The sequence below is a fragment of the Anoplolepis gracilipes genome, chromosome 2 (assembly GCF_047496725.1).
Source record: "Anoplolepis gracilipes chromosome 2, ASM4749672v1, whole genome shotgun sequence".
NCBI lineage: Eukaryota > Metazoa > Arthropoda > Insecta > Hymenoptera > Formicidae > Anoplolepis > Anoplolepis gracilipes.
In genome coordinates this window covers 8342381-8366435 of record NC_132971.1, presented here as the reverse complement: position 1 = coordinate 8366435, position 24055 = coordinate 8342381, and the positions used below count along the sequence as shown (strand labels likewise).

The 24055-nt window shown below is 35.7% G+C and overlaps 2 protein-coding genes across 4 annotated transcripts in view; one reads left to right on the top strand and one right to left on the bottom strand.

Moving 5' to 3' along the window:
• Positions 1–1414: 1414 nt before the first annotated feature.
• Positions 1415–24055, bottom strand: part of LOC140676414 (uncharacterized) — a 57265-nt gene continuing 34624 nt past the window's right edge. The window contains exons 4-11 of the mRNA XM_072911447.1: positions 11803–11858; positions 10016–10223; positions 8019–8103; positions 7138–7341; positions 6336–6511; positions 5807–5920; positions 3437–4021; positions 1415–1710 (exon numbers count right to left, since the gene is read on the bottom strand). Coding sequence (XP_072767548.1) covers positions 1480–1710; positions 3437–4021; positions 5807–5920; positions 6336–6511; positions 7138–7341; positions 8019–8103; positions 10016–10223; positions 11803–11858 — 1659 coding nt within the window. The 3' untranslated portion in view covers positions 1415–1479. The remainder of the gene's footprint in view (positions 1711–3436; positions 4022–5806; positions 5921–6335; positions 6512–7137; positions 7342–8018; positions 8104–10015; positions 10224–11802; positions 11859–24055) is intronic.
• The window catches only part of Tn (tripartite motif containing protein thin), a 72848-nt gene continuing 69650 nt past the window's right edge, over positions 20858–24055 (top strand). Inside the window, exon 1 of one of the 3 annotated variants that reach the window (XM_072911437.1) lies at positions 20858–20929. The gene's annotated coding sequence lies outside the window, so the exon portion shown is untranslated. Of the gene's footprint in view, positions 21070–24055 lie in introns of all 3 variants that reach the window. The other 2 variants (XM_072911439.1, XM_072911438.1) reach the window with 2 other exon arrangements.

The window sequence follows — 24055 nt, the reverse complement described above, 5'->3', positions numbered from 1 at the left end:
CAACAAACTTTTGATTGCGAGCAGTCCCAACAAGACTGATACAATCAATCTCAATAGTACTTTCATAAATGTAAAGTAATATAAAAATAAAAATACAATTAAAAAAATTTTTATTAATGTATTTGTATATTAATATATTATTATATACATTAATTATATTAATATATTAATATAATTCCTATTTCACATCAACATTATATGTATAATGTCGCAAACTTAATATATTATCGTAATTATAGCGTTTGCAAAAATGCATTTATAAAGACTCTGTTCCTTACGAATGTCTCAGTGAATTTTATAGTTTTTTTATTAAACATTTTAAAGAGTAATAATTTGCATTTAATAATCGTGGAGCGTAAACTGGACTCGATGCTGTTTTATTGAGCTTTTATTTGCCGCTTTAGCCGGAAACAAGCCACAGTGAAACCGCAAACTGCCGCACCACTGACGGATGTTAGAAGCATAGCTTAGAGAAACATTGTTCTAAATGAGAGTTACCATACGCAAGCTCGGCGCGTATGTACAAAAGATAAACGTTCAACTAACGTATGCGCTGCGGTACGGCAATCTGTGGTCCACATACGAGCAGGGCAGGCCTTATCGACATACAGATAAATCGAGAAACATTAAATTCCTCGAGCCCTGTATTTTCCAGGGTGTACGATTGAAGAAAATAAATCCGCCAATAGCAAAGAGGTAAATATCCTACGCGATTACGGTGCGTCGTCTGACAAATTACAGGCTTTTCTACTGACAAAAGGAAATAACTCTGTTAAATGGAATAAATGAATCTCGGGGTGAATAGAAAAGTCGCAGAAGAGAACCTCGGAAAGGAGCTCTTGATAAGCTTATAAAATATGGAGATTTAAACTGTGTTCTTTCAGTGGATTCGCTGATTTCACTTAGCGTCGAGCGTACGTATGTCCGCTGCTGCTTTCGAGAAGGAAACCAACGGCGAGGTCGGGATTTGGCTGCCAACCACCATCCTTTATCACCGCCGTAACGCTCACATATTTTTGCTGTGAGAGTACGTTGATAGCCGGCTGCCATAATTTAAATACGCGTCCGTGGTTGTACTCTGCACTGCGGATTACACGGATACACACGGCAGAGATTGCGGCAACATTCTTGTAACGAGCATTTCGACTTGGCCAAGTCACTTTAATCCTACAACTTCTGTAGAGATTATCGCGCTTGCGAAGATTTCTCCGTACGCTGTCCATATTTTATTTATCCACATGCTGTGGTTTATTTCTCACAAGAATGAACATCAAATGTACACACAAGTTAGACAAAATTGTGTATATGGTTATTTTGTCTCGAAAAATTTTTCTTTTTTTATTTATTTATTTTTTTCTATTAATTTTATTTATTCATCTTTTTTTTTATATACTCGTTACATTTGTGTCAGTAATATATTATTTTTCTATTTAATAATTTTTTTTTAGAGAATATAATACATATCTTGATAATCAGGATTTACCAATCTCTGCCGGGTTTATCAGTCAGATTGAAATACAGATGTTTGCGATCGACGGAGATACTTTCGCGATCAAGATCCGGCGGTATTACTTTCTCGTCATTGTACCGAATTGCAATATCCATGTCGGGCTCTGCCTTCAAGTAGAAGAAGTATGGAATATTTTCTTCGGCCCGTGCCATATCCCTAAGCAGTTTTTCGGCCGCCTTACGTTTCGCTACTGCTTCTTGCTATAATTAAATACATTGTTAGTTTTGCACAAAAGTAAAATTATTACCATATAACTGAAGAACATATATAGCTTTACATGATATTATTATATTATTTATAATGTGAAAGGATTTTATATAAAACTTTAAATTGAGACGGCTTTCGATATTGCATGAAATTTTCAATATCATTATAATCTATATATTCAAACAATGTATTACAAATATATATTCAATATGATTAATATATATATATATATATATTATTTTCGAGATATTATGGGGGGCTTTTCTCGCTAAAAGCAGATTGTCTATTCAGATAATACAGGCTGCCAGTAATTTTGCAAACTGATCGCATTTTGTCGAGTGTGTTACAAACAAATCATTAATCTCTAAACTCGATATCGGTCCAACGTTTCACCGATGGAATCTGGATACTAAATAAACACGTTACACTCACTGTTACACTAACGTAAGCAGAGACGATGATAAATTGACACTGTCTATCATCTTCTAACTCGCGGCTGAGAACAATTTGCCATGCATTGTGTTTACAAATATCAAACTATAGACAGCATATTATCGTATGATCAGCATAAAATTTCCATCACGATATAATTTCCTTTAAAAAGATGGAATAACATGACTATAATACAATTTATAATATGACAACATCAAAAAATGCACGTGTAAAGCTGTAAAATAAACTCTCTCTCTCTCTCTCTCTCTCTCTCTCTCTCTCTCTCTCTCTCTCTCTCTCTGTTTCTACAAAGAATTAAAATAACAAAAAATGTATACAGATATATTATTCCGAGCTACTTAAAGGTGATGTTCTCAAGTATTCCTTGGCGAATATTCGTTTAATACGAAAAGCCGCTTATGCCGTGATCATCGCCTAGTTATGCAATTAGTGCAGGCCATGTCATTGACATTTAAACAGCCGATAGATGGATTGCGGTAGCAGAAACTTAGTTTTACTTCTGCATAGCGAGTAAAGTGGTGCTATCAAACGTAACGATTGATTGCAGCGAGCTAATAGCGGTCTGATTGATTGCCGTAATGCTATTCGAATGTTCGCCGTCGCTTTCGAACGTTGACCAGTGTCTGCGTCACTGTCAACATTAATTTCGTATCTCGAAATTACATGGTACTCTAAATTTCAAGATATTTTCAATCTTTCACATCATGTGATATCATTACGATCTGATTTCCAGTTTAACATTTAATATTAGTTCTCGCAATTTTCGCTTTATGAATCTACATATATTCTGTGTATCTACATATATTTGTCGTAAAATTATTTTGGAAGCTATAATTTTATCTTTTGCGCTCTTCCGATATGGTTTTTTTCTTAACTTTAAAATTTTATAGAATAGTACGTCAATTAATTTTTTTTTATACAGAAAAAAATAACAAAAAAATACAAATTTAATTAACGTACAATTTTGAAATTTCTAAAAAGAGCGCGAGAAACAAAATTATCTTTTTTTTTTTCATATTTATCTTTTATCGAGAAAGATATCGGGAAAAATTGTCTCTTATTTCTCATATATTCCGATGACATTGAATGGAAACGAAAAACACGATTCGACTTATTTACATTACTCCTGCGTGCATATCTAGCAAGTTTCATCAAAATCTGTGGACTGTAGCTTGTAAATACTTGGTTCAACATTTCCGGTACAATGCTGTACGGAATTTTCGGAGCAATATCGTTTTTTGCATACGCTCTTCTCGATTTACGTACCGATAATGTCTCGGCGATTTTGGACGGCGGTGTCGAGACGATGGCCGGTTCCATTGTCGGCCACATCTTGGATGTCGTTTCCGGTTGCAGGGATGTCGCATCCGGTTCCACAGACGGGGACGCGGCGTCGGGTTCCGCAGAGGGGGACTCGGCGGCATCCAGTTCCGCAGAGGGGGACTCGGCGGCATCCAGTTCCGCAGAGGGGGACTCGGCGGCATCCAGTTCCGCAGAGGGGGACTCGGCGGCATCCAGTTCCGCAGAGGGAGATTCAGCCTCCATTCCGGCTGTCTCCTTCTTCGTGGATGGCTCAACTACTTTGGATTGATCATCCGATAACGCTATCGACGTTTCGTCGGTGTCCCGCCCAAGTGCATCCGTCGTCGGGGGATCAATCCGGCTCGGCATCGGCGTTTCCGCCGTTGCAGCCATGGTTCCTTCTATCGGTTGAGCGACGGCGCTTTCAAGTTCCTTCATTGAATATTGAGCAGCCTGCGAAGCTGCTACATCCAACATCGAGTCGCTGTCGTCCGTTCCTCGAAATTTTGCTGTGGTCATCACCGTTCTGCCGGCAATTTCCTTTACGGCCTGTCGCGAAAGTAGTACTACAGGAATCGACATCATGCGGGATACGCATTATCGTCATAATTCATCTGAATTGTAAGAGCTAATAAATGATATAGTAGTGATGCGAGACTTACTGTGATTGACTGTCATAGCGGCGAAACTGAAATGCCACGTGTAAGACTATTAATAAGACCGATAGAATAACTTTCATTCGCTTTGTAATTAGATATTACGATAGTTGATTTTTTTTTTATTTTCACGCGTTATAGGGAACGTGGAGTAGAACGGCCAACGTAAGCATTGAGCAAGTTTTCAACACATTAAAAAAAATAAATCGATCTTTTTTTTTTACTAAAAACATTCTTTGGAATATCCACTATAAGAAAAAATACAAGTTTATTATAAAATAATAGTTTAAATAGACGAGATTATTGATTTAGTAAAAGCCTAGATTTTCGTGATATGCTTTTCATGCGGGGTATAATAAACTACCTCCAAAACTTGTTTATTTCATTAACATTGATGTCTAAAACTTCTTAAAAGTTGTATATTATAATATGATATATAGAACATAAGAATATAGATTTGTATTTTTAAATGATAACTATAAATTAATAAATAAAAACAATTCTCTTGTTATAATAAATATTTTTCTCTTTAAAACATGGAAAAATATCCTTTAATGTAATAATTTTTGGTATTAATTTTGAAAGACAGCATCTATGTATACTCTCTTTCTTTCTCTAGTATAAAAATAAAAAGTACAACATTTCGTGAGCTAATATTTCATTAAGCCTCAAAACGTATTTATTTACTTTTAATCATATAAAAAATAATTAATCAATATTTACATAAACACGGTAAGAAATTAACAAGAAAAGATCATTTTAAAACATAAATGTACGGTAATAAAAAATAGAATTTTATCTTATTGTTTACCTCATTGTTTACCTTATGTAAATATATCAAAAAATTACAACTCAGTCGCGGAGAGCACAGCAAGTGCATTAAATAATTTTCATAATAAAATAATAAAATAACAACTTTCAACTAAAAATATTGCGACTATTGATAACAACACACAGAAAGAGACACCTACTAGTAATAAGGGGACCTATACCCGACTTCCCTTGGGATTAGCCGGGGTGTTTTTAAGGTACACCACCAACCCCTTCCAACCTTTCTTCACACCTCCTTCCGTAGCCCATTCTGTTTCTAGCATATGACCGCAGAGAGAGCGTCTTATCTGCAGTCATAGGGACCTACTTTTTAATGCCGTTCCGAACGGCCTAAATAGAGGGAATTTTAGTGGCAAGATACTCTTCGGTGGATTGCCATTACCATCCGAGAGGTGGCGATCAAATTAAATCGAATAAAAATTCGAAATATCTGGTCGGATTTGAACCCGAGATCTTAGGCATAGTGAGCAGACGCTCAACTCACTGCGTCAGAATCGCACACACCTAATAGTAATAATTGCAACATATTTCATGGTAGCATCTCTGTAAAAAGATATCAACTTTGCACCATTGTACCCCGCGGTGCCGTTCTACCCCACGTTTCCCTATTATTATTCTCTTATTCAACTCTAATGTTATATTTCCTTGAAAAGTATTAATTTCTTTTTGTGTTTCACTGTTTTTCGCATCAGAGAGAGTAAGGAGATATAATCCGATATCTCTTCGAGAAAATTCTTGTATTCCTATAATGAGATTCGCGAGTGCGCCGTGGGCAATAAAGAACCGGAATTAACAGAACGCCCCTTATATCGTGAGATTAAAAGAAAATATTTTATGAGATAGTTACTTGATCAGCGGTTTCTATCCAATGCTTGTAATAAGATCCGAATAAGGTGGCTTGATGCGTAAAATTCTTCAGGAATTCGGTCCTTTCTATCTCGGTCTGCGGCATTTTAAGACTCTGCGAAAATTAAACGACCGTCCTTCAATTAAATTGAAAAGCATTTAAAGTAACAAATTAAAAAAAAAAAATAAACTCTCAAATTTGCCGGAAATAAGTGAAATTTCGATACGCGTGCAAAGTCATATACAATGGAATGTTATCAGAAAACTGGAGCACATGACTTGATGCGATTCGGTTTATTGTTTCGAGTTTGCTTTTTAAGCTACGTTTTTATTGTATCTATCTAATAAAATACAATAAATAACAATGGTATCGGGAAAGATTGTCGGCCCTCTATATCGCGGAAGAAAGAAAGATCGAAATGTCATTTGGAAGCTCTTCGATCACCTTTTTATAGACGGCGAGAGATTGACGATTGCAGAGGAATTGCACGTGCGTGCGGGTGGAAGAAGGAACGAATAGATAAAGTTACCCGAATCGTTTCCATCTGATCCGCTTTCTTCTCGATCGGGGGACAACGAGTCAAAGGCTGCCACCTTGTTCCTATTGGCCAAACTGTCGTGGTTCTCTCTGCCGTCTCGCTTGCATCTGCTGCCATCGTCGTCGTCGTCATCGTGCTCTCCCTTTCTCCACCTCCACCTATCCTTCCTTCAACCAAAAGCCAATATTCCTGCAGACAATGCTGAAGATCCTATTGTACAGATAGAGCGTGTAGCCCTGTACATCGGACTCGCAGGTGAAATGAAATACGCCGCGAAACGTCACGTGCAATCCGTACGTCAGGTGGTGCGCCAGATTAAGCACGACAGCCACCCTGACGGATCTGTAGGCAAACAACTGATGAATATGAAGTCACGGTGACTCCAGCTATGTCAAGCTCCGCGCAATAATTCTTCATTCGAGGGAAAATGTATGTAAATATTTTAAAGTTATATCGCGGAAAACGGAAAGCCTCCACACAAAGATTGTTTAACTTTAAAGGCGGGTAATTTCAAATTTGTAGGAACGACACCGTACTTTTTACAATTTATCTCGTTTTACCAAGGACAGCTTTTCAGATTAGTCTCTCTCCTCTCTGTTAAATTATTATATTTGTTTCACTTTCTAACTAAATAAATAAAGTTTGCCCTTCTGTAAAAACAGGAGAGTCAGATGTACTTTGGCCTTTCTCTTAAACACCCTGCTTTCAGTTTATGAAAGGTCATCATCTATCCCGGGCGCTACGTGTGTGCGCGAAATAATCTCGCGATATCACGCGTTCGCGAAGGGATTACCAGCGCTCGCGTTTATCGGATTATTGTGAGTTTGTGACGTCGACGAATTTTCTTCGTTCGCGCTCGATTCGATTGCCGTTGCTTCCGATGATTCATCGACTCGCTCCTTCAATGATACTTTCGCGGCAGATAATGTACCGTTACTGGCTTCATTGATGATTCCAGGCTCTTCTAAACCGGTGACAAAAGAGTTGCCTTTCGTGGCTGAAATCATTATAAACGTAACGTTTGTGTGTGATAATGCTCAAAAAGATTTTGTTTTCTTCTCGCAACAAGACATCCTTTGGATCGAATTTTTCAAAGATTGAAATGCGATGAAAAATACAAATCCATTTTTATTAGGATCTTTATTAAAAAAGAATGTCTGTTTTGAAAATAAAAGCTTTTAATAACAATCGCAATTTTGACTAAACGCGTGCAAGCATTTGTGTCGTATTTTAGTCGGCTTTATATGGAGTTTATATAATGTGAAACTTTGATATTATGTTAAATACATAAAATCCCACCCGAGATATTAACCGGCTAATATCTCGCTTGAAAATCTCTGCTGTAAAGCTATGTAAAATCTGTTTGGGATAACGTAAAAGCCTTGCACGACTTAAAACGTGGGAAACAATGCACGCGGCTTTAGATTACCTTTATATATATATATCAAAAATATTACCGAATTTTTTTTCATTTAATAATCGCATTGTACTATTTGCGTTGGAAATTTACTTTAAATTTTGTTTCGTTATTTTTTTAGCGATATATATATATAGTGTGAAGAATTTCAAATAAAAATTATATGTAATATAAAAAGTTTTAATTAAAAGTTTTGCTCCGGATTTTATGTACGCGTATTAGGATTTTGATATGTAATAAAGATGCACAAGTATTACCGTTAAGGGCATTAGAAGGTACGTCTTTCTCCTCCTTCTCCTTTGACATCGCGTTATCAAGGATTTCCTCAGACTTAACATTTGTCTATGAAACGAAAGATAAACACTACTGCGTTAAGATCATGAAATTTCGTATAACGGAACTGAAAAGAAACGAGGCGAATAAATAGTTTTTAAGGTACTCTTGAAAATGTTCCGCAGCTCGCTCGTCCTCTCTTTTCGTCCCGTATTCTTTCTCTTTCAAAACATATTTTCGCCTGAGGAGGAAAATTTATAAAAAATAAACGAAATATTTCTAAAGTTTTTGCGCTGTGTTATCGCTCGAAGGAATAAACGTTAAATCGCAAAATACGACTCAGTAAATATTAAGACGTAACATATTGCAATTTTGTGGAAAATGCATGATATCGTACTGTTTGCAAGAGTCGTCTCTAAATATTGATAGCAAATATCGTCCTTTTTTCTGACCTAAAATTTTCCTGCGAAATGTATCCACGTTTCTTTTCCCATAATTTTACTGCAATTCGCTGAGGTTGATGAAATCTTTTTATTGCTGTACGCACACACATACACATTTAGACATTTGTAACTGTATGTTTGCATCTTTCGGTCATAACATGTCGTTTTAGTGAAAAGGTAAATTATCAAATTTATCAGATTTCGTCGGTCTGGTCCGCGAAACAATGGTCAAAGGACGCGTACAAAATAAAGATTTACTGGTTTCGATAAAAGCATGCGACATCATGTGCATAATGATAACCATAAGAGAAACTTTGACAGGTCGTTACGCGAGAGAGATTAATTGAGGTAAAGCTCCATCTTTTATTATAGTAATACATACATTAGAAGAAAGCACCGCTGCGCATCCGAGATAAAATCTATGATTTAGTACCACGTTGATATATATTGTCGTTCTTTCGCGAATTCTAATATCAAACGTTATCGAAATGATAAACGAAAACTTTGGATGATTCAATGCTCAAACTCTTGTTTCGTAGTTCAAATAGAAAATAACGATATTAAATTATATAAGATAACGATTGCGTAATATCAGTTATTTAATAATTATTACGCGATAGTTATATTTACAAGCATTTCGTTAATTAAATATATTATCTGTGGCATGTAATTATGTTACGAATTATTTATATTACATTTTTTGCATTATATAAAAATAATTATTTAAAAAATAAGTACAGCAAGAATATTAAGCTTTAGTATATATTTATGCTAAATGAAAAAATATATTTTACTTTTAATTCAAGTATTAATATGATTGTCTATCGTGCAATGAGAGCTGCAAATGTTAAAAAGCTGAAAAAGCAATAAATATCGATGAAAATCCGCTGGAAATATTATTCTTTAAAATTCATATGATACGAATGATTAAAACGCATTGTGGCATTGCACAATATGTATGTATGCGGAATTTCTTTGTCTCTCTCTTTCTCATAAAATAATACATCCGATACGATCAACTTCCACACATTGTTGTATTACGTTGACTTTCTCATTACACGGCTGTCTGATTATATCAACATCGCAACAATATCCTAGATAAACGAAACAAATGTAGAATATATTCAGGAAGAGAAAAACGAGGAAATTTTATTCTTTTAGTAATCTGACAAAGTTTCCCCGAGGAAAAATCTAGTCGAAAATGTAACTGTACGCGCGATTGTTTAATTAGCCTTTAATCGTGAGAATTAAAATTTTGGTGCTTTTTAAGTTCCTCGAACATAAAAAAGGATTAATTTCTTTCCCCTCTAGACTATTTTCCAACGAAACTCTTAGTCAGAAATTTATACGTAATTAAATTATCAATTTTCCCATTAGAGTGCCCCATTTAAAGATATTAATTTAAAATCGCTTCTTCTCCACTCTAAAAATTCATTATATAAGAAGCATAAATGCAGTTGAAAAATATATAACGCAACATTGATTCGGCACGTCGTCTCTCAAGTATCGAGGTTTAGCGAAATAGCGTCAATACTTACAACGGATTCAATCTTGCCGCTGCCTCCCGGGACGTTGTTCGCGACCATTTGAAGACGCTCGGCTATCCGCGTGATCAGATCAATGTTCGCCCGTAGCCATTTGTGCCACTCGTCGGCTATCTCGCCGACGCCGGTAAGCCAAACCATCCAAACCCGCAGCTTTTCCGACGGCACAGCGTAGAGACGTTCCATCGACCGCACGACCTCCCTGTCTCATTACTTTGTATCAGATAAAGTCAAAGTTTCGATCCACAGTTGAGTGGAAACAATAAACGTGCGGAGACGGCGCGATGATATTGACACTCGCGTGAACGGGAAATGCACTATTGTCGTGAATATTAAGTAGTTCCCTCCTCTATCTCTCTCTCTCTCTCTCTCTCTCTCTCTCTCTCTCTCTCTCTCTCTCTCTCTCTCTCTCTCACTCCGATCGCTTTCGCGTTGCATTACCACGATTATGCGAATGCATGCACATATTATCTAACATTAATGTATCAGGTTTTCGTAGATGCAAATATTCTTGTCACACTTTCGTTATTCTCTAATATTATCTCTTTCTTGTGGTAGGTAGGTAATCAATTAATTTAGAAGAGGATAAAACAAAGAATTTACTTTACCTAAAATAAAAATAAAGATTTTTTTTCGTAATGTTTTGTTGCCCGGAAAAAAGTATTTCAATCAAGCTTTTAATGGTTTACAACAATTATTTATCAGGCAAATATAATTCTCTGGTTTTAATATAAGAGGACTTGTTGCGTTAAAAACGAAAAAATTTTAACATGTTCGCGACTGTCACAAATATCACACCAATACCGCCGATACGTTCATTGTAATATATGTATTTGAAAAATAACATAAAGCAAAACGAGCAAGGGGAAAAATAACGAGAGGCCTGATTTTCTCTACAGTGCAAATTTATATTACAAATCCCGCGAAATCGTATCGGAGATTTCTCGACACTCGCATTTTTTTCGCTGTCACGCGCTGGCGGAAATAAACAATGATCCCATGTAGAGCGAGCGCATCGGACAGGAAATTGGATCGCGGTATATACACGATAGCGGAAAAAAGGAACGGCTTTTGCCAGACACGAGTGCAACTTTACGCACGATTCGATTTTTACAAAATATATATCAAGGGTTTAGTGTGGAACCGTGTTGCACAATCGGGGAAAAAAGGTCTCAAAGTAGACAAGAGACGGAAAGCCCGAAACGGTGGGTTTCCTGTTTTTCGACCGGTCTCGATTTGCGTCATTCAACCTACACTTTGGACTAAAATTATCACGATCGGCAATCATCAAACTATTTTCAGATAGCATTCAAGAATTACGCGTATACAAAAAACAGAATCTTTCTTATGTGTTTCGATGTTAGGGTGACGTGTCTTAATCAATTTACGAGTCAGAAGATCAAAGGAAATATTTATTTAAAAATGATATAAATTTCTTTTTTATTTTGATTCATCATGTAAATATTGCCTTTTCCCTTTTTTCTTAGAAAAAATATGTTTTATTAATAAAAATAAAAAATTAATCTATATTCTTATAAATAGTAATTACATTTTGGAGCGAGCAGGCATTAATTTTTTATCCTCGTGTCGTTTAATAAAAAGATAAGAGAAAGAATCAACATCTCTCTTTTGAAATTTGCTACTTGTGGTCAGTTCGCCGCGAAGTAACCAAATCAAGTTAAACAAAAGTGCACGAAATAGTAATTAAGTGTTTCCAGAAAAGTAATAAAAGGGAGAATATAGATACGGAGATGTATTATCAGCCAGAAAAATGGTCTTACACGCTAGGTTCCGCAAATTCCAATTCCAGCTCTTCCGATGGCGCTGAAACGTCCTTCTGTGAAACAAAATAAATCAAGAATGCAATACAACTATTTAATAAAATGCAAATATATAATAAAAAATTCAAATGCAAATATACTTATAATAAAAATGTAATTTTAAAATACATATTTCATGAGATGACTGATTTTATTTAAAATATATACATGGTTCATGATTTGTTCTTTCATATAAAATTTTATTTTAAAAAATTTGTGAAACTTGTAACTATATTTATGCCTTAAATTCTATATTATTAATTTATTACGTTCGCGGAATTGTCATCGCCGTATATTATATTTCACTGTTCTCTATTATTAGGAAACTCGAGACGAATTTCAATATCTGTTGAATTGTAAATGTTTCGAGAGCCATTAAAGACGAATATAATTCTTCAAATTGCACGACGTCAGCGAGATTAAAGCTCGAGCTATTTTCACTTTAGGAATTGTACTTGAATCCATTGTTACCGAAAATGTCTATAATCAGCATCATTGATATACACAATATACATACGAAGTAGCCAATAATCGCTAATCTTCCCAGCTTAAACAGCCTATAGGCATTAATACGGACCAATAATCCTGAAACGATTAACCACCTGCTAGATATTAACCAACCCTTACATTACCCTCCAACATCCTGATTTTCATTTTGCTAATTAAATGTCACGAATTAATAACAGTACAAAATTTTACGAGGCGAAAGAATTTACATAACCGTATGTGATTTTATTATAATGTCATATTTTGTAGTCTGTTAGATGTAACAGATGTAAGAGATATGACAGATTGTTATCTAAATTATATATTTTTTATAATTTACTATTTTGATCAAAAATTATTATTGTATCCATAATAATGTATCCTTGTCGAATGCAGATTTATTATTTCAGCGAAGAATATTCTAACATCGATAGTGATTGAACGTGCGGGTATATTAATCTGGACATATGACGTATTCCCTAATATAAATCGATGCTATTCAAATAATTCGTAACGTATCACCTGACGCATGCCCGCGATGTAAACTACGGCAAAATTAACGGACCATGCAATGACGTTTTACAAAGGTATTCAGTAGCAAATATCCATGATGATAAATTTTAGTTCAATTCGCGTTGTAAGAGAGAACAATGAACGCCAGAGATAAAGTCGTCAAAATGTATAGAGCATCAGATATAAATTATCCTTTCCGCGTATATGAATATGAATGCTTGGTATAGATTATACGTTATAAAATTGCAGGCCGTCAATGGAAATCGAAGACAGATAGTGCCTGAAAAGTTACTTGTTAATAAATTTCTGACTAATAATAATAAAAGCGCTCATTCATCGAGTTAATAAGTTACGAATTTACCCAATTGCGAGTATAATAATTAGGCGGCCGAGTGATTAACGTTTGAATAATTATTATACGATGTATGCGTGTAACAAGAGTTGATACTAAAATACGCACAAATTGCCTGTAAGAATTGTCTTTTTAATTATATTGAGCATTTAATTACGTTTGAAATAACGGGAATTTAATTACGTTTATCATTTAGAGACAATGGAGCATTATATTACAGTCGCAAATTGCAGCAATTGGACATTGCATTTATAATTATAACTTTCATGGATGAAACGATAAATGTATAATATGATTAAATAAAACATGCAATAAATAATTATTGTACACATTTTATTTAATCTCACTGAATTTATCGTGGTTATTATTATTATTATGATAATATTTAAATATGTGTGTGTGTCGACAGAAATACATTATTATTGATAAATTCTTTGATTCGACAATTAATGTGATATGTATAATAATATTTATAATTATACCTAATATATGTTATTAATAGTTTGTATCGTTAATGGGCTTTAACAGAAGCTTGCATATATCATTTGACCTAAACTAGATAACAATCGTGCCATTATAATTATATTGTTATATCGTATGTCTGGGCTTTCTCGATTATTTATGTAAAAGGATATTATATTTAGTTAAAATTTACATTATATACAGATGAATAAAGTAATATTATCAATAATTAAAAAAAAATGGCTTTATAAAAATATTTTCTTATGCAGTCTTGCATGAACGATGGAAAGAATTTTAGATCATTATTTCAAAAAAGATATCAGCTTAAAAAAAGAGAGAGGAAAAAAATTCTGTCTGCGTATTTTAAGAATGTTCGACGATTTGCGGAAAATATAATAATTATTTTAAGAACAACGATATATAGAGAATTGCATCTATCGTCTCAATAAATAGACTCTATGTACTTGCAATTCCTTCAAAGTGCGAGTACAATTTAACGTCTTCGAATCTACGCAAAAGTTTTGCAACAAACAGAAATCATAAACTGACGGTGAAATTAAGTTAGTCGCATACGCGAGAAAATAAGATACGTAATAATTGCGATCCGCGTAGTCGATGATACTGAAGTAATACTAAATAATGTGATAAGTTAGAACGGGCTATCCTGATGCGATATTCAGTTATAAATTAGATTGAGATGTATTTTCCATCAAGTAGGAGTTGCGCGCCGCCAACGAAACGTGTCTGTCGTACATTCGTTACAGTTATAAATAACCCGTGGGCGATAGTGAAAATAGCAACTAGGGGTGTAGCACGCGGAGCCTCGAGTAGTGCACTGATATAAAGCGCGAAATAAATTTCTGAATGTAATAGCATTTGAGAAAAAATTTTTCCGCGATTGTATAATGCCTAAATTCTTTTACACATAATGATATGGTGTAAAAAAATAATATTTAAATAAATGATTTATTATTGTAAAATTATAAGCCTTCACGTTTATTCGCCTACTTAAAATAGCGTATATAAAAAAATATAGCACTATTTATTTAAAGTAATAATATATTTTTACATTAGTTATATTTTTATCAATTACAATCATGTAAGGAAGGTTTTAAAGTGATCATCATCTATTGTGTCTCTATCATTAATTATTGAGTAAGTAAATGAAATGAAAAGATGCGCATCATAGAAATATGATCAATTTTGATCGATGGCAATTACCGTGCACTATAACTCATCCAGATAATGTGACGTAATTCGAAGGACCATGGCAGGAAACACCTGTTTGGCCAACCGTGTATAGGCTTATTGTTAGTTCGACGAGCCCTTTGTTTCGGCTCATGTAGCCATTTACGTTAAACGGCCGGTAGGGATACAGGTCTCCGTACAATGTCCATTGTGCGATGTAACCGAAGGCGAACTTCAAAATTCGGTCTACAAGTCTATCGCATTCTCCACGTTCCAGATGGATGACGATCGAACCAGTTTGCTTATTATTAACCGACTTTATTCACTAGAGTGGCAAGATTTATAATAGCCACCAAAGAAGAATATTTAATTGAAATTTTACTATGTAATCGCGGTAATATAATTTTATATCAATGATTAAATTTAAAAAAAATATAATTTCTATTTTATGATACACAAATATTAGTTATAATGGCTTATTGACTTTAATGTATTTCTACAAGAAAAATGAGAAAAAAGTGCAAGAGCTGAATGGAAACATCAATAGTTTTATAATCATATGCTTATCTCAAAGTTAGAACGACAATTTCGTTCTACGCAAAAGTTTGCCGCGACCTCGGTGTATTTTTTACCTCGATCGATGTATGAGAGCCGACGATATTCCATCAAGATTAATATGTTGAACATTGTATAAATTTTACTTGCAAAATACTAAGAATTTAATGTCCCGTAGATATCTATTCTCGCAAGGTCATCGTAGATTATATGAACACGTGGAGATATTAATGTCGTCAGTAACTTGCCAAAATCTTTCAAATATTATTTCTGACGATCGTTTTGATGTGTCGAGTAACATATATCTAACAACAATACGATAAATTCTAACGCTGAAAATTATCATTAAATGAAGGTCGAGATATATATTGTATAAAAACTGATAATCACGATAGCTTTATAAACAAAGCGTGTGAGATATTCACGTCGGATTTTCACTTCCATTTGTTTAAAGGATTTATTTATTGTCGACTTACGTCCTCATTTGGGATCTATACGAACGCGACAACACGCCGAAATCTCATTTTATAGCGTCAAATCATGGCAGCAGCTTAAGATTACGAGACGAATAGTCGAACCGTAAGTATCAAACGGCAGTCTGTCACGAAAACGTCGGTATACATTTTAGAAACAGAATAAACGCTCAACTGACTGAGTGATTGACGTTACGAGATTTCGCAACAATGCGCAACGACATTTTGTCGGCTGCATTACAAAGACTGCGAAGGAGCTTTCGCGGAAAATGGCATCGCCGAGCTATCGTGCGACTTTCACAGCCGCAGTATAAAAAGAAAAATCCCCGCTGCAGAGCTTCCTTCGCAAGTTCAACCCGCCGCGCCGCACACGCGTCTTCGAATATGTCCTGATCAAGAGACTGGATCGTCTCTTGGCAAACAAATAAATTGCCATTGCGTTCACGCGATAAGGTGTTCTCGTGGCTGCGACGTGATGTGGCGTATTGTGAATTCTCATAACTCTTCGCCGACGTTGTGTCTTCATTTATTCTCTTCCGATTTATATTCCTCTCTCTCTCTCTCTCTCTCTCGCTGATAAAAGTACGAAAATGTTTTTTAAGAAACTCGATCGAGATAAATGATGAAAATTTGCGCGAAGGAATTTGAGGCACGTTTCTTCGTAATTGTATTGATGACTGAGAATGATTTTACCGTGCCGTGTAGTTGAATTTTTATCAATTAACCCTTTGAGTCACGAATTTTTCTAATTGTCAGTATTTTATAAAATTTGATACGAATCCGTTGTCAGATTTTCAAAATTCAAGATGGCGGATCCAATATGGCAGACGAAATTTTACTTCCGCCATATTGGATCCCTATATTAAATTTTGGAAATTAAATTTTTTTTCCTTTAGATTCAGATTCTGCGATCTAAAAAAACCTTCAGAGAAAAAATTTAAAAAAGAATACGACTGTTACTTTTAATTTAGAACAGAAAATATTGTTTTTTATATATTTTTTATCAAAAAAAGGAGAATTTAACAAAAACAATACGGTGGAAAATTCTAAAAAAATTCTGAAAAATACTTTAGAGTGTACTAAGATTATAAAAAAATTGCCATATTTATTGTCATAATAGATTAGTAGAAAATGCATTTTTTCGTAAAAAAGTACTAATTTTGACTGTTTGTTTATATATGGTATTTTTGCAATTAACAATTCATGACTGTTTATATTTTTTTACACTTATTGATGTTCTAGAAACTCTGTAGAAACAAAAAATCCGATATTTGTTGATAAAAAAGTAGTTAAAACAATAAAAAACTACGAAAAAAAAGGTAGGTCTCTGGATGACCCGCTGTGACTCAAAGGGTTAATAAATTGCGAAAACCAAATTTTACATATATTTCAAATTTTAATATAATATTTATTTTTTGATAAAGTTTTTATATTTTACGAAATACAATACAATAATATATTTTCATGATTCTGTATATTAGAATTAATTTGATATTTTGATTCGAATTTTTCTAAAAAATTTTATTGCAATTCTTGGATCGATTTAGTGTACCGCATTGACTCTTGGAATCCAATTAAACTGGGCCAAGAAATTTCAAATGCCAAGTGTCGTCTTTGATTTTTCCAAGAGATATCCATACTATCGTTGCTGATTTGGAATCCACTTAGAGTGGAGAAGCGGAATTTCTGGGTTAATCTTATCAGCCGAAACGAGAACACGGTATTCCACATACGCTTGTTTTTATACGAGGATGTAAGATCAGATTTATACATACATGCACGCGATGCGATGCTGAGAGTGTAACAGAGCGTAACAAAGTACATACGTGTTATACATGTATCATGTAAATTTTTAAGCGTCTCGTTTCCCTTTATTGCCACAATATATAATCGTTTAAATCCTGCGAGTCGCTCGACGCAATGCACGAAAAATTCAAGAAGCAATTTTATGAGAAAACATCAAAATCAAGTACCAATGACAATAGAGAAGCTACATCGCATAACAGTTTGACGAGACATTAAAGCTATCATACTAAACTGAATTATTACTACTTGCGATAAAAAATAATACTGGTGCTATTTAATTAAAAGACTTACTGGTTGAATAGAACACTTATGTCGTCTCGAATCTCTCTGTGATTGTTGGTTAAAAAGATTTTTAATTATTTTTTGCATGAAATTAAAAGTATCATATTAGCTAATATATATAATAAGTGAATCGGCAAAAGTTAGAAAAAAATTGTTTTAAGAGAAAAAAAAATAAATAATATACAAAAAGGCAATTATATAACTTTATACCGAATTATATATTAAATAATCAATGATATATTGTAGAATTTCAATTTTACAGAGAAAAATGTTACACAAAATTCTAGACTCTCTTTTAAAAATACTAGGTAATTCTTGATTAAAATTTTTGCCAAAAAAATAATAAAAAATTTCCTGACGTCAAAGTGAAAATATTAAATTACTGATATTGAAAATATCAAATTGAACGCTAAATGTTGATAATAATTCTGTTATATTATTACCCATACGTATATATATATATATATATACACATATTGCCCCCGAGAGAGAGCCAGTCTGAAATTCGAATCGTGTTGAAGCTCCGAAAGTTATACAATTATACAAAGTAATTGTACTGACAGTTTTTTGCAATATTCATCGTGATTTTGCTTCTCTCCTGATATTTACTGCATATTACAATTTTTTGCCTCTTTTTGTACGTTTCCTTCATTATTCTTGCTCGACTTATTCTATGCGCGAGAGTAACATTTCATCCGCTGCGGGTATTCTATTGAATTACTCTCAGAAATAAAGTATAATTGTTAACAGATGCGTTATATTAGATGATTAAATGTAGGTTTCACGGGAAAGGGCTATGTGTGCGCGTGTGTTTCTGAGATAACACGTGTGGTATAATATATGTAATTCACACTCGCGAAAGTTCAACAATCTGTCACGTCGGGCCAATACTTTTCGCAAACGGCTTTATTGGCCACACGTAACGATCCGTGAACTAATTCACCGCGTCTAATTACCCGTCGGTGCAACCTATAGAAAAAGTCAACTCTTTTACTTTCTCTATCTCTGTCTCTCTTATTTTCTCTTACTCTCTGTTTCTCTCCAGTCCGGCGCGTTTTACTCTCGCTATCATTTATTACCGCCGGGCTTTTGAAAGGATAGGAAGCCATAAATGGGGATGTAAGGGTCGTTACGTCGAGCAACCTGCAGCCCGTACGTAGTGCGCCGGCATCCACTTTGTCATCTTTTAAACTCGCCCGTTCTCTCGTCGGGCTTGGTAACGGGTCACATACTTTAACGAGATCTCTTTTAACACATTATCCGTATTTGGAAGAGGAAGCACCGCCGACGCGAGCGCAGAGAAGAGGGAGAGAGAGAAAGAATCTTTCCTCCCACTCTCTTTCACGTTCGAACGTGACTTTACGGATGAGTTAATCGATACAAGTTAAAGTTTCCGTTTATTTTGAACTCTCAGAAGCAATCTTACTTGCCATGTTAACGATACTAAACGCGGACAAATTTCGCTCTCGTCTTACATGATTTATTTTAACACAATTAACATTAATGTTCTTTCACCGATAATTATTTAAAATTTCTTTTAGGTGAATTATTATAATTATCTGCAGACTATTGCATATATTCAACGATTAATTCTTTTCGTTTCTTTATAAATCTTCTCAATCTTTATTTTAAATGAAAATAGAGAAACGTTTTCGTAGAATGCGTCTCTATTTTATTATAAATAAAATTAATCACGATTAATATATCACGAATATTTTCTAAATATTGCTGTTTTGTTACTTTTTCATTCTTGGATAATAATAAGTTTTTTCATTGCAATTTAATAGCTTTACATTAATCTTGGTTACATTGTAAAAAGTAGAATGTTACGCAAACAACGCTTATATATAAGAATTTATACACGCGTACAATTTGTGTAGAAATTTAAGAGATTTGCATTTCCGAGAGAGAGAGAGAGAGAGAGAGAGAGAGAGAGTACGGCGGAATCTTTTTAATTCTCATAAAATGAACAGTCTTATCGCGCAATAAAGTTTAATGTTACAAGCACTAAATAGGTTTCCCTTAGGAGGTACCCCAAGCGCGACGCGTCCATTTAACCAATGTATTCGCTTGGTTCTTATAATTTTTATTAAAATACAGATAAAACGTGTGACATACGCGCGTATTATTTGGGAGTGTGAACAAAATTCAGGGGTTGTAAAAGCAACAATTGAGAATAACCGAGGGCAGAGAGAGAAGAAGTTACACGTAGTCGTAAACTTCACCCCCGGAAGGTTAAAGAGAAGCATCGTCGGATATACCAGACCTTCACCAAAGCACAAGTTTTCGCGGGACCAGAATTCATCAGGACTTTGCCGCCGTTTCTGTCACGATATCTCATATGTTGCAAGACTTATTTTCGACTTGCGCTTCAGAAAATATAAAAAAAAGCAATAAAACTGTTGACATCCTGAGCCTTATTTTTGATAAATGAATTAACAAGAACAATAATGAGACACGTGCCAAGAGCGGAGAAAAAAATATCTCAAAATTCCGCGAAGCATCCAATATCCCGTGAACGAACGGCTGTACTCGAAATCTCATTAAAATGTTTCAAGGACAAAAGAAAGGATTTTGTGTCGCGGCTGATCCCTTCCAAAGTGAATCTCCTTTTCTAAGATCCGATTGTCCAGAACGACTTCGATATTTGGCTGCAACGATCGAGAAATTCCGATCATCCCATCGCGGATTTGGTTGATCTCGTCGAGCATATGGAAATTCGCCGCAAGCTCTGATCCACGGGAGCTTTCGAGCTTGCACGACCGATGGCGCGATGCAGATCAGGTTCGAACGCTTGAGAATGATCGGGAGCGATGCGGGAGGACGGGCGGAAAAGGGAGTCCGGTTTCTCGGGCAGAAGATCAAGAAAAGAAGGAGGAGGAACAGAGCGCCGACGAAGGTAGCTAAACCAGAAATAACTAATAAGACATTCACTCTGAGACGGGCGGCCAGCCGGCCCGGACGAATCGCGGTGCGTCTGAGTAAACCTCGTCTCTCATCTCGGCATCTTCGTCATCCACACCACATACGATAAACACCACACTCCTACTTAAAGCGATACGGCGCCGGAAAGTAAGGCCGGAAGCAGTAGAGAAATAAAGAGAAAGAGAGGTAGAGAGACCGCGGGAGAAACGAGCGAGAGAGCGCATATCGTGCGGTAAAAAAAAAAAAGTAAAGTGCTGTAACAAAAAAGAAAGATAGTGTCTCGCCGGAGAGAGGAAGTTTTACACCACGTGATTAGTGCAAGTGCATCGTCGGCGCATCGTAATCCATGGGAATCGCATTTAACGGAAATGTCCATCCGGTTTTTTCCCTCCTCTTGTAGATCATGAAATAGAGTGAGAGAGAGAGAGAGAGAGAGGGACAGAGAGAGAAAGAAAGAGAGAGAGAGAGAGAGAGAGAGTATCATCGTCGCCTCTGTCGTCATCGTCGTCGTCTCTCGTCGCTACCATCGCCATCGCTGTCTAATTTTAAGTGTTAGATAATGCACACCGGTGCGCACCGGTACGCTCGGATACTAAAACGGTACCGTGCACGCACGTACGCACGCGCGTGAACACGCGCTGGATCGCGATAATGACGATGGCGGGCGATATTCTCCCTGGATATCTGTGTCCTTCTATGTCCATTCTTCATGCTTCAAATTGATTCCTCTCTCGAGATTTTTCTCTCTCTCTCTCTCTTTTTTTTTTTTTTTTTTTTTTTTATGTCTTACCTCCTTTTCCATAATAAATTAAATAAGTCGCTGCAAGAGTGACTCTGTTCTCCGACTATCGTCCATTGAATCTGTCTCCATTCGAATTTTTCGCCACGTTTCTTCCTGTCTTGCCGATTCCGCTCATTCTTATTCTTTTGTACTTGTGACTTTTGATTCCAAATTCTATTTCTTTCTCTTTTTCTCTTTATACATTTATCTTCTTTAACGTTAAACTGTCTTGGAACATCTCACTTTAGTCTTCCTTGCTGTCCTCGAATTCTATACGTAACTTCCTATTACTATTTTCAAAATTCTTTATTAACTATCTTTTTGTTTTAGTTTACATTGAATTCCTCGCGTTCTTACTTGCTATTATTACACAGCTTCTCATTAAGATTTTCTGTCACTTTAGAGTGGATTCTTCAATCCGTCTTTTTTTTTAAGCAGGCAACACATTATCCCTTTTATTTAAACATTTTATTCTATTTATATTTTATTCCAAATCCTATATATGTTATTTTATATATACATTTATATATATGAAGAGAGAGAGAGAGAGAGAGAGAGAGCTTCTTTAATTCTTTTTATTTTTATTATGTTCTATTTTGTTTGCTTTCTTTGATTACTCTCTTGATGCTACAAATATTACACAATAATCCTTCGCGGAGTGAAAATATTTGCGTTTATTGTTCTCTCTCTTCTAATTTCTTTTTTTTTAACAGATTCATTTCTTAACTCTTTTAATTTTTTTTTTCTTTTTTCATTCCTCTTGATTAAGTTTTGTTCCATTTACGTATGCATTCGGTTTACTTCGCTTTATATTAACTTGGCTTCTCCCACTTTTCCGTTTTCTCTCTCTTCCTTTTCTTATTTTGCCATTGACTTATATTCTCTGACGATTTTGCCATCTACTTTCTATTTCGCTCCATTGCCCCTTTTCTTTTGCTTTCTGCCCTTCTTTCTCTTTATCTTATAGCAAAACGCCCACTATTGCCATCACAATCTCTTTCAAGTTTCTTCAGCCCTATGTGCTTGATCCTTTCTTACTTTCCGCTTTTTAAAGACTTACCCCTTTATCCACCTTTCACTTATATTATTTTCTTTTTCGCTCACTGACGCTGTATCAATTTCGTCGTCTCACTTCCGTCCCGCTTTCAGCGTCTTCGTCTTCTCTCTTTCTCTCTTTTCTCTTTCTCGGTCCATCCTCTTTCCTTTCCATCTCTTCGACGCTCTCGCCGTCTCTTCGTTCTTCATCTCCGTCTGTCTTCGCGTGCTCTAATATAGCCACCCGGTGTCCAATTACTCGCTTCCCTCTCGCTACAGTTTTTCGCGACGGTCGTGACGGAGCAAGGATCTTCATCAGCCTCCGCGACAGGCCGTTCTATTTTCCGTTTTTCTTTTTTCCTCCGCGATGCGTCCGCCCATTCATTCTTATTCACCGGCCGCATCGTATCCCGTTGCTCTCGTGCATTTTTATCACCCCATGAACGGCACTTCGATCTCCGATCCCGATGCAAATTCGAGAAACCGTGCGGAATCGCCGGGAAACGGAACGACGGGAAGGTGATAAAAAAATACGGAGAATACGCGGAAATGGATTGAAGTGAGACTCGCGACTGGCCTGTTCCATCCGTATTGTTTTTCGCGAGTGAAACTGACTCGGCAGATAGTTGTCGCGATACTCGCAAAGTAGAAAGATTCCGTTTGGCTCGAGTCCAGGAAACGAACGCCACTCTCGTGGATACTTTCGAGAAGTGTTCCGTGAACATACGACGCTTGAAACAACGGGAGGAAAGAAATAACGGTGCAAAGGTTGAATTGCTACGTCAATTGTTAAACGGCAATAAGAATCCTCGAATCCGCGTTAATTTTTTGTGGATGTTACAAAATAATTCCTCACTCAACTCTGTAGTGGTATACCTTTCTGCTCTTTACAACGCTTTAGAAAAAAATAGTCTGTAAGAGAGTTGACAAAGTTTTCGTTATAGTCGTTAAACTCGTGATGGAACGTAATAAATTTGTTATACCTTGATATATGTGTTTTTCATGAATGTGTAAAAAATCGTGAATCTCTATAGTTCTTTATGAGAAATCGAACGATCAAACTGTGTACAAGATGACCAAGCGCTATGAATATTTTCGCACGTTACATGGGCGAATAACGTTTGCTTTTCGTTACAAAAGCGAGGTGCAAAAAAAAACTACGGCGAAAAAATAACGGGCTACGCGCGTTTATTTAAAAAATGGCTTCGTAACCAATCGCGCTGAGCACACAGCGATGCACCTATACGCGCGTGTCTGATTTAACGTCGACCGCTTTCACTGAAACGTTGCATCCCCGCCCCCTCGCCCTCTCCCCCCCCCTCCTTCCGCGTCCGCGCTCTTGTTTATCATCGCGTT